Source organism: Haliotis cracherodii, unplaced genomic scaffold, assembly GCF_022045235.1.
Source record: "Haliotis cracherodii isolate W230 unplaced genomic scaffold, xgHalCrac1.p SCAF_11, whole genome shotgun sequence".
Taxonomy (NCBI): Eukaryota; Metazoa; Mollusca; class Gastropoda; order Lepetellida; family Haliotidae; genus Haliotis; species Haliotis cracherodii.
The window spans coordinates 26,727,524-26,740,250 of NW_027266266.1; the positions used below are offsets into that span (position 1 = coordinate 26,727,524).

At 35.6% G+C, this 12,727-nt stretch overlaps 1 protein-coding gene across 2 annotated transcripts in view; it reads right to left on the minus strand.

Annotated features, from left to right (window-relative positions):
* Nucleotides 1–10,988, minus strand: part of LOC139456377 (T-box transcription factor TBX2-B-like) — a 44,906-nt gene extending 33,918 nt beyond the window's left edge. For both annotated transcript variants that reach the window (XM_071238038.1, XM_071238037.1), the window contains exon 1: nucleotides 10,440–10,988. In XM_071238038.1, coding sequence (XP_071094139.1) covers nucleotides 10,440–10,768 — 329 coding nt within the window. In that variant the 5' untranslated portion in view covers nucleotides 10,769–10,988. The remainder of the gene's footprint in view (nucleotides 1–10,439) is intronic.
* Nucleotides 10,989–12,727: the final 1,739 nt, after the last annotated feature.

Sequence of the window (12,727 nt, forward strand, 5' to 3'; positions counted from 1 at the left end):
ACACCATGTATTGACGGCATAGATAGCGTGCACGTGTTCCTTCATAAATAAATGATAAATATATAAGTTTTTAAATTAACATGTCTTATATCCAAAGAAATTTATATATATATCAAATATTGAAGGTGTATAGCTCATGCCTATATCTTAAAATGCGATTTGTTTTGGTCTATATTGTTGTCAGTTTATAATCTGACATTATAGACATTATTAAACATTATTAAACAATATCAGTAAATTACCTATTCACCTTTACATGTGTAGATTCGCACATCTGTAATATAATTCTAGCAATACCTCTTTATTGGTTCATAGAAGTTGCACAACTTATATGAGAAATTAGAATAAATATATATTTCATCAGGCCTTTGACAGGCACTTGGAAGTGGTTGTTTACACGAGATGAATTTAAAAAGATACACTCAAGTTGAAATCCATCTTGGGTCTATTTAGTTTACTGGTTAGGTAGAAGTCATTTGATTACTTGAAGACAGTTACCTTCATTACCTGATTAAAGGTAAGCATATTTGTATAAGTTTGTAGTAAAAAACATCATATGATTAATTAGTAAATGGTGTAGGCTGTATATATCTTGAGTTATAGGTAAATGCAGTATGTCGGCTTAAATAATATAAGCACGACATGTCCTTTGTTCCATTAGGTATGAATTGAACATGTCATATATACTGAAGAAAGTTAATACTATAATTAGGTTTATTGAGGTTGGCTTAAATAGTTTAAACAGGAAATGAGTTCATTTTTTATCCCGAGTAGGTATGTTTGAATATCGGTTCAAATGATTTGAGCACCAGAAGCCAATTTCTTAATATTGGTAAACATGTTTGTATAAACTAGATGAAGCAAGTACTATTGTGCTACTGGTGTGTGTTCCCGGCGCTGGAGCAATACATTACAGGCTGTCTTTAAACCGTCACGACAGTGCATGTCAGGGCGCTGACAGGTGATCCCTGTAATCTATATGATAAACGCATGCAATGTACACGGATCAATGTCACCTGTCCCATTTCATCACCTGCGGGTGTGCATGACACGAACATATCATGGTCGTTATTAATTACCTAATCATTTGTTAATTGTTATCAGATTAGACAGACATAAAGTCCCCATGATCAGGCTTATGTTTATGTTAGGACTGATAAAATCGTTTAAGTGATTTGCCTCACGTCATATCTTAACTCAACTCATAATCGTCTTAAAATTTGTTCTCGTGTACATTTCGGTGTCGGTGTCAGAACATATTAAAAGAACTGAATTTTTGTTGTTGGTCTGATTGAGTGAATATATCTTGTAGAGTTTATACACCTTTGAATTGCACCCGTGTACTCCGGATGTTAGCTCTGTTGTAAGTCTCGTCGCTATGTGGCTGATTTAATGCCGATGCGACGTTAAATTTGAACTCACTCACTCTCTTGGTTGCAATTTAATTTCGAGAGTATGGGTCTTTTATGACAAAACATTAACACCTGCGTCGTCTTCGTCTTAGTAGTAGTCGTAATAGTAGTAGTAGTAGTAGTAGTAGTAGTAGTAGTAGTAGTAGTTGATGTAGCAGCAGCAGCAACGATAGTGGTTTTAGTAGAAGCAGCGGTAGTGGTGTAGTAGCAGCAGTAGTAGTAGTAGTTGTAGTAGCAGCAGTAGTAGTAGCAACAGCAGTAGCAGTAGATGTAGTAGTGGCAGCAGTAACAGAAGTAGTCGCAGCAGTAGTAGTAGAAGTAATAGTAGTAGCGGAAACGATAGTAGTGGCAACAACATAAGGTCGTGGAATAATTGGGATAATTATAGTTATGATAATTCTGACAATTATAGTTATGATAATTCTGACAAATATAGTTGTCGATGTAGAAGAATTTATATTCTTATACGTCATATCTCCTAAGTCATTTCGTTTATCATTATCATATTTATTATTAAGACCATATAAGCCATTTAATGCAGTACTTGCAGGCATACCTATATACCGCAGTTAAACTAATTTAGCAATTAAACCATTCACACAACATATACCTGTATATACATTTATCCACATTGTATCTTTAAGGAAGCAGTGGCGTCTTCAAGTAATCTATGGTCTACACACACGAGCCACTGTTTACAGCCTGCCGTCGGTGATATTGACATTTTTTTGTGATTGACAGGTCGAGTAATGACATCAATTGTCATACCAGCATATACACAGTAATCGATTACAGCCGCAATGTGAAACAAAGCATACACTGGCCCCTTAATGTCGTGTATAGATTGTTGTGAGATTATTTTTATATATTCCCATACGATATCAGAAAGTCTTGTCAACAGAGTAGAGGTATGTTCATGGTGACAGCAATGTTCATAATGTATTGATATAAAAATACAAAGTAGAAATATAATAATCGACATTGTGATCGCTTCCAGACTTGTAGCATAACTGTTTATCGCACAATGTTCATAAAATGTAAACATTTCTTGGTTCTAACAATACCAATAACTATTTCAAGTTTGACCCATCACGCAGTGTTATAGAAACGGCCACTGACATTTGTATCATGATATTTTTTTGTATTTCAATGTACACGATACACAGTTATTAGGTCACGCTATACAAACAGCTATTGTTATAGTTTTCAACAGACGCTTTTCAGCAAATATGAATGAGACCCAGTCCACGTACAAATATATTTAAAATGGCTAAAAAAAAGCAAAATATTAGCGATGAAATACGTTTGACGATTTTGTAGAATTGTCGAGAATAGGTCAACTGGAACATTGTAAAACAACAGTATTTCATTTTTTGGCGAATAATCGGTCATTATCAAGGTGAGAAGTATTAATGTTTTTTTTAATATAAATGCATATTGAAACCGATAGAGTAACGGCTTATTTGTTTTTAACTTAAACAGCCTCTCTTCAGCATAAAAGAGCATGTTTCAACTCAATTGTGTTTTAGTAGGTCTAGCAATAACATCTAACGAACACAATGATATAATACAATAATACGGGGTATAAGTGTGCCCAACACCCTTCCGTGGAGCTTGAGTATTTCATTAAGATGACTGAGAATAATGTTGGCTGAGAATTTATGTTATTATTTAAGAACATAAAGTAGGTATTTTTTTAAAAGCGACCATACAGCAATGACCAGTGTCCCGGAAACAACAGTCTATTTCAAACAAACGTTTGCGCAAAAATAGTTTTTATTGCATGTTATTCTTAAAAGACAGTATTTCATTGCCTGTGTTGACACATATGCATTAACCATGACATGTTTGCTTCAGCCATCTCCGTCTAACACAAAGGTATTCCCGCCATCAATAATAACGTTGCTCTATCAAAATATGCAGTGTGTTTTCAATGTGGCGTTGCGTCTGTGTGTATATTAAACCAATGTGAACAATGCGTTAGATTTTAAACTTTTCGGTTGGTTGTTTCAAGCATGAAACGTGAAAAAATCACAATTGTAATTTACTACAGCCTAGGACTACACTGATAGAATTCTGTAACTGTTATCAAAATGAATAATAAATTCTGATATTTGGTAAGAGTTATCTCCCTTGTATGATTTATCTCCCTTAGCTGTTTGAAATTATCCTCTTCATATATCCAGTTCCAAGCGAATAACTTTTTGCCAAAGACCGTATAAATATTAGTTTATAATCATGCTTATTCAGAGCGTGCCATTATCTGGTGCATGGTTCTGGCAGTTGGCGTAACCTTTAGCGTGAGTACAAATATTCCCTCTGACTGAGCATAGAAAGATGCACTGTATGGCTGCATATTAAATGGTTGTGTTGCAATGGCTGCAACTGCTAATACTCGGGCAGTGTCTAGTCATGCGTTGGCTAATCCCATCTCTGCCTTAGTCATCTGTATTGTCACACAGCACACGGCTGCAGAGGCGGCTTTCTTTACCTATACATAAGTAGCCATTGTAACGTGTTGGGTTGATGTCAGGGTAGGCACTGCTATTGGCCGATCACCTCTATGCATGTGGAAGCGGTTTCCCACCGTTTTCCTACTGTTACTACGGGTACGCCAAGAAAAGATGTCCGTGGGCAAGCATCGAGCCCGCACATTATTTACCAACTCGGCTGTAACATATCCCCTGACTACCACCTAATTATCTAGGTACTTGTTCTGGTACTAGAATTTGTACTTACTAAGAAAGTGTTATCTCAAATATGATATTTGTTACATTTGACCACTTTCTAAATGACATTGCATTTTGGATTGGATCATACTTTATTCCTACTTGTAGTCTTGGTTGTCAAGAAGCTGAAATGGGTCTTATTCAGGTGAGCTATGCAATCCTCTTACACAAAACGTTAAATGTAAATGAACTTTCATACTTTCATATTTTGTAAATATAAATAAATATACCATTAATACATTATAAGTATTGTCTGTCATTTTCTGAAAATACGATAGCAATGGAAACGAAAAGTCATGTTACAAGCACACTATTACAATGTTACAAATTAATGTCTTTCATCTTCATATCGTCCTGCTGATGTTTTCATTTAATGGTCTTCAGCTGACATCAATTTGCAATTTGTACGTAAACATTCAGGCATAATATTGAAACACACCATAACAATTCCGTCAATTGTATTGACCTTTGAAGACGCGTTGTGTCACAGCAGCCTGACAACCTCTGACCTTTGACTTAACAAAGTGACTGGCACGTGCCCTGTCAACAGCCTAGTATATGATTGAGAACCCATTATCAACCGTGATTGCGTTTGTTTGGACATCAGTCATCCTCGATTGATGCGACAAGCTATGTACCTGAACCTCGATACTTAAGATTTTCCTAAACGTATTTCAACGTAGGGTTCAGGTAAAATCAGCAGCTAGCTTCACCAACGATAAAGATAGGAACATTTTTGACAAGATGTCAAACGCAAGTGAAGTCACTCGAGCAACGTTATTGTAACAAGTTTTATTAATATATTTTGGATTACGTATGTGCTCGCGTTCTATTCAATGTATAATCACTGGAATATTCGTTGACAGAAACATTGAAGAAAATATTGCTTGTGATCCATGAAATAGTTATAAAAGAAATAGAATAAAAGTTAAGATATCAACGTTTGGCTGTTGCCAGTCCACCTTTTTACAAATGTAGGAAATAATATGTATCCAATTCAATGAAATCTAAAGCGATTATATACAATAATTTGAAAACAATATGGCTGAACTAAAAATAATAGTTTCGAATTCAGAAAGGGGACTTAACCTTTTCAGAAAGTGGATATAAGTTGTTTGGCGTGTGCGGGTTGACTGCTTTAAGTACAAGACATTTGACAAACAGAAGCACGATTGCTTTGAATATATTATGACCCGAAAATATCATTGCCTATTGCTAGCGGACAAACGAAAGATAGTTTATAATCCACGGTTCTTGAAAATATAATTAAACCTGGGTTTCACGTTGTTGGTGTTTTTGCGTGAAACAAGCGAAGAAAGGCAATGCAGATTACAAAGTTGTAATCATACAAGCACAAAGGTTAGGCTCAGCGCTAACGACTGAAGACGTCATCCGCATATTTCGTTTTGTGAAACGAGACGCCTTTCAACATTTCCTGTTTTAAACTACATTGATTTTGTTGGTTTTGTTTCTCCCTCTTCACAGCCCCTCTTTGATCTGTTTATATAGATCGTGGCGTTTTCACATATCAAAGCTTACAACTTGGTCGTAATTCAGAAATGAATCAGTTTTCATCTTGCGCGTTAAAAGGTTACTTAAAACGAACGAAAACTATTAAAAGGGATATTAATAAGAGAGCACATATATTTCGGGCGTCACTGACACATAGTTCCTTCCAATAAGACCAAAACACTTAAGGAAGTTACCTCTAAATTTTAACTTTTGAGATCGTTTGAAAATTACATACTGTGAAAATGGTGTTATAGAAAGTCGCACCTGTGAAGGCCCCACAACCAACCAATAAACAGGTGCCCCATTAATTCCGCATGTTTATTGGAATTGTGGCACTTTAGTCACTGAAACATTTTGCATAATTTATAAGACATCGTGTAAAGCCGGCTGGGAGTCTGCTAATTAGTGGTTGTGTTTTTGATTCAACTGATAAAAAATATCCAAAAGAAAATATATATAAAAAATGTATTGAGTACTGAAATAAATACATCTTGGTGTGTGATTTGTGAGCACTCACAGAAAAATGTTGTTTTTCACTATAAATTTTTGAAAACGGAAAGATTTGTTTGATAACAAGTGTAAAGATCACATTGGAGCCTTAAGAAGATATTCAACACTATCCCTGCCATCAAAACGACGTTTGATGATGTTATGGCTTTATCATAATTGACATTAAAATCTAAAACTCGCATATAGTCTTTCACAGCATCACGCGCACAATTGTTTACAATTCACCTGTCAGCTGTGATATTAACTCCTGATTTGCAATACACATCATTTGTGTCGATTATCATGAAATATAAGTCACGTGCTAAATAGTATTCATTAGTAGACCTCAAACCCTTTATCGGCAGTTTGTCAGTGTATTATCATTTGCTTCAATAATTCACTATTAATGTAGAAAGAAATTGATACTGATACTGCATCTTCATATGAGATCACTTCTTGTCGAAATTGCCAAACAAAATAATGTCAGTAACGTGTCTATAAATTCACAGGGTTGTCATTTTCTACGCAATTTTCTTAAAATTTTGCAAAGATTTCTGGAAATAAAATTTAAGCTTTTCGATAGGATCACATTCGTGAGAAAAGGTAGCTTTAAAAGCCGCGTTACTGAAATAGACAACTGAAATAGACAACCCACTGTGCGAAAATGACACCACTATGCCTTGCAAATGTAAACACGTGAGGTCACATTTTAAGCAGTTTGTGTTTCATCCTTGATTAGTAGAACATCAGTCGTTGTGTATTCTTTTCTTGTTCTGTGTGTGATTTTTCGTTGTTTTCGTGAAATATAATCCGACTCCAGTTATTTACGATTACGTTCTTTAACTTTTTCAAATTAACTGCAAGTAACATTTTTTTCTGTTTGATTCTATATCTTGAATAATCGTGCCCTGTATCATGCATTTTTTATATAAATACAAAGTACATTCCGATCAGCGGATATTCTGGAAGTACATCTTATTGTATATCGTCCATTCCAAGATGCTATCCTTGAGATGGGACTTTATTTGGAACTAAACAAAAGGCTGTTGTGTAGTCTTCGCGAAAGTAGGAAAATATCTTACTATGTATATGGACCTGAGGAGATAAACAATAGTTTGTTTATTATTTTCGACGAAAACATGTATATTTCGGGCGGGAATATTAGAGAAAAGAATATATCGTTCAAATTTAGTCTAGAGTTTTGGTAGAATGTGGTTAAATGAAAATTCATAGCAAGCAATAACCATTCTAGCATCCATTCTTATACCATGATTATTTAAAACAATCCATTATCCCTATGCGGATTTATACATAAATAATAAAAAAATAAGTTGACCTGTTTACCAACATAATAATATATTTTTTGTTATGTCAGTTGCAATACTGCAAGCACATAAGAGAATCGTAAATTGTTTGCAATTTCGCTCAGTGAATCTACTTCCATGTATTATCGTCGCAAATGTATGTGAAATACACATCCCTTCTTTTGAAATATACACGTGTGCATTTTTCATGTCGGCGTTTTTTTATGGCCGATTATCGCAAAAAGCAGAAACACACGTACCCAAAGATCACATTATATTCTGTTTGTTGACCATTCAACGTTGACATAAATATTTGAAAGCCTGAGAAACTGTAGCCCGTAAACGCGCCCCCCTATCACGCTGTCTTCCTTGACAGGCTCAATGTCATTGAAGGTTGTCAATTTCTGAATGACGACTGTACCGTGCGAATAAATACATTGACAAAAGATGCGATCTCGCGGCTGGGAAAGGGTCTAGGCGGTTTGTGTTAGGGACCCATCAGAGTCGGCTTAATGTCCATCTGACGTCCTTTGACTACATCGGGAAACCCTATACCAGACTGAAATATACTTTTTTTGTGCCAGTGGGTTTGATAGGCATTTAATGTTTGACGTTCATATCAAGTATGAGTCCTCGTAAATGTAGGGTTGTGACCACTGTTGTTTTCCAGAAATGTCTAAGTATGTTTTACATAAGATATTGGGTTTATTGTTTACATTTCTTGAATTTATTACTTTGTTTTCGTCTGCGTTTTAATTATTACTGAGTGCAACTGCTGAAATACCTATTGAGAGAAAAGGTTAAATTAAGACCGAAAAATAAATACGAATTTTGATACCTTGGTCATCGGTAAATAATTTTTATCGCAGATATAATCAAATTATATTTGATAACATAAATTAATTTAGAAACATTTATAATCAGCCTTATTCTAAAACGTATTAAGCAATCGGCATCATATATAAAATTAATGTTTATATTCTGTTTTAATTTAAATATAATGAAAATTGCTCTCTAAGATCCCAGAAACTTTAAAACATATATATCAACTATTATTCAATTATACTTCAACTTTAACTCAAACTGTAATTTTCGCATCACCCCTCACCAATGAAATAGGCATCTCTGTGTTGGAACTGGGCTGGCGATTTAGTCTGGTTTTACCTATCATTCAGCAACCATGCTTACTGCAAAGAGTACAACATTAAACTACGATTCGTCGGATCGTATGTCATAATTTGAAAAGTGCCCATTTCAGCGATGTTCATGTAAATTTCATGAAAGATGATATCGATATCACCAATAGACCGCCTCGTGTTTATTGAGCTCAGTTAATATCCTAACGACAAGCAAGAGCCCAGTGGAACATATCTCTATCATCTGAGGTTAATTTCAATAGTTATTGCTTTTATAACAGAAATATCATTACCTGAATTTTGATATAATATAATGTTGAGTTTTATTTTATGGCTTTCGCGAGCATCGTAAATCGGTATAACATATTACAGATCGCGAATAATTCATTGGATGTGGGTTTTCAGCGTCTGAATATTGAAATTGATAATTCACAATTACGGCACGGCTGATTTGAAAGGTTAATTGTCACTTAATATATTAATTGGCTATCTTGTATCATTCTGTAAAATAGTAAATAATAATAGTGACACAAGAATTTCGATATTAACGCAGCTGATCAGAAACAAAATCTCAGCCAGATTATTACATCTCTTTATGAATCAGGATTATTCTCAGTGAGTGAATATCGGTTCTACGTGGAACTACTTCTGCAGCAAAAGAATCATTTTCTGTGAAGAACAGTCGCATGATAATATCAAGTTATACCTTCACACCACGTTGTTGTTTTCATCAAAGAACATTAATTAATAATCAAGTGTTATGATTTCAGGCGCGAAACGCTTTTTAAAATGAGACAAATATACTGCTAGGTTTAGTCCATTGGGGATATTATTATAATAAATTCTTAGCAAAAGATAACTACGACACAAGTTAAAAATCTGATGTTATTCTAATGGAGCATTCCTGTCTTGGCGCAAGCTTTTCAATGAACACCAGTAGCACGTGTCACCTATTTCAATGACTGTCACGTATGTTTCTGTAGGCATCGAAAACAGCTGTTGTGTGCGTTGCAGGCACTATCATAAGGCTATTAATATTACAAAAGCATAGCCCTAATATCTGGTGTTTGGCTCATGAACTCAAATAGATGGACCGATAAAGTCACAACTCGCCATCAGTAAAGACATTAATTCACATTTCTCTCGCAAAGCTTGAATCCCGATGTCGTGCTGATGACTCGGTTACAAAAATCACGCCGTTTTTATAAATTAATAATAATTTTATCCACATTCGCCAGTAATTTCTCGGTGCTAATTTCAAAATCAGGGAATTTTATCTATAGATATTACATTTCAACAATTATTTATCTATAGACATTACATTTCAACAAGTATGTGTTCATCGTTTAGTTTCTCTTATAACACAAGGGGACATCGACACAAAAGTTGAAACCCAACATATATATGTTACTGTTTACTACAGAATTTTATATCATAGGTATTTCTGTGAGTTAGAAATTCATTAGTGGTATTCATATTTGTATCTCACGAGAATATAAATATGAATATGAATAGATTTACACTTGGTAAGTATTATATGCTAACATGAACATTCGACGCTGATGTTCGTGTGGAAAATTAATATGAAACATTGCAAACACTGACTGGCGTGAGGAAAACAATGACGGTGTTTAAGTAATACTAACGCTGATAAAGGCTTGTTTGACTTGTTATATGAAATAATTTACATATTATTTCAATTTTAACGAAATAGTGGCCCATTTTGCATAATTATATAAAATGTACTATTTCTTTCTTTTATCAAATACAGATATGTCATAGCAAGTATTTCATAGAAACATAAAGACGACAGACGATCAGGCACATTCTGAAAAAAATATAGCCCTTGACACTCACCTGCCAGATTTGGTAATAACCATTTCGGTTCCCAGTTTGTGGAAAGTTTCCCATAATTCCTTCCCCTCCAATTCAACTTTGGGATCGTCTTGAACTTCAGGTTCCTGGGGTTCCAAACCCCTGAGGGGACGGAACGGTTGGGGGTGGGGGAGAAAGTCACCAGGGATGAAGGGTGATCTACCCATCGATTGCTGCAGTTTGGGAACCATGGATGCAGATATCCCGTGGTGGTGAAGTGCGGAAAATCCCGGCAGTAGGGGATGCTGGCCTAGTAGGGACCCCACGGAATAATCCATGGAACGATGGAGGAAAAACGGGTTGAATGCCATATTTGAAACCTGTCTTTTAACACCGAATTAAACCTCATTCAAAGGTAGCAGTGTCTTAACCTGCGTCAACATGGAGACGCGTGTGTTTCGAGATACCCCAAATCCGAGGGTCGTTTTCAGTCCTATTTCGCGAATATTAGATTGTGCTCTTCATATGTCGTAAACTTCCGACAATGTAGTGTGTAACGACAGTAAGGATTGTCGTAGCCTCTTCGTCGTTGATGAGGTTTCACTGGTATCGCGTCTTTACGCCGCTATACCTTATCGCATAAGCTCGTGATTGGCGGAACAGCGCTGCCGACTGAAATACGTCGAGATGAGCTGGGCGTGTTTAACAAGCTTGTGCGATAAGGGCCCTTCAGCCGTGTATCAGTTCTTCTCGCATAATGCGCCTAAAGGCATGAGTGTGTTCCCCATGTCAAGCTAGTCCACAGCCCCTCCCCCTCCAACTGACTCTATCAATAACAACCGCTGAAGATAAACTCCAGAAATTATTTTCAAGTACTCCGCGCCCCAGCATCTATTGAAAGAATTAAGAATCAACATGGACGAGCGATGGTTAAAAGACTGATTCGGGACACGCACTCAATTCAGTATACAAACAGCTCGCTTCTCCCCGCCCATCAAATTTAGCGGCATTATCAACCAGAGGAGACTCGCCATCCATAGGGAGCCGTGGAGCTTGATCAGGTCAAATCTATTGTGAAGTAGTCACGTGACTACCCCACCGTATCCCATATTCGATTACAAAGGCGTGTTGTGCGCTACCTTAAAACGGGGGCTGTGACAATGAAATGAGAGTAGTTCGTCTACTGGATCTGAGGCTTTATAAATTAATCATCACGTTCTTCCGAGGAATGGCGATTTTAGCTTTTTTACTCCAAGGTGAGAAAGTTCGCTCTCGGAGATTTCTTACCCTAGACTTAAGTGATATTAAATCAATAATAAATAACAACGCATACACGCAATGGTCGCTGATTCATTGCCCACTCCTTCTCCGAGCCATCTGGCTGGAAGCTTGGATGAATAGTTAATTATAAAATTGTACAAGTACTATTGATGTCGCTTGTGTCTTAATTCTGATAACAATTATACAAATGGTGATGATTGTATTCTTTTGAAATCCCCCGAACTTATTTCCAGGACAAGATGAATCAGGATTAATGATTTCCTTTATTGAGCTTGATTTGTAGAACTAATTTTTTGGTTTACCTTAAAAGTTCGTTTCCCTTATTCTTTTGGCGTTGTATTACAGTGCGAATTTTAAAACGCAAATAAATGCATGACAAATGCATTGACAATTAACGTATTTAGGTTGTTGTTATTCATACCAGGTAAATGCCTTTAAACTGTCAATGTTTTGTATAATCAATAACTTGAAAATAGAAACAATTTGGACAATCTATTTTGAGCAATTACACATTAGCAGCTTGCAAAGCATAATCAGAACCTAACGTCCTTTACAAATGCAAAATATATAGCCATTGTTCAATTATTATACTGCAATGTTTATTTACTTGAAACTATAACGTGTATATTACGAAAGTACAACATCACAGAGACTAATCGAAACGAATTTGAAACACTGACAATAATTGAGTGAGTGACCGCCGCTTCACGTGGAATCAGTAGTTTATATAAGAACACGGTCTTCAATATCAGCTTGTCGGGGAAATATGCCCCACCACAAACAACCAATGCTGCTCGTTTCAGTGTTACCGTGGGGTTTGTTTCAGCACTGCAAGCGTGTTGTTATTTATTTTAATTAAGGTTCTTTTATTATATGTTTTTTTATTTAAATCACCGATGAGGGTTGGTTTATTTATGTTAGTTAAATAATATTAACTGAGTAAACAATATTTTAATTTTTAATTATTAAACAATACGTGTTAACTTGTATCCATCTTACATTTTCATTACCAACACTGTCTGTGATCGACAAATAAATAGAAATTATTA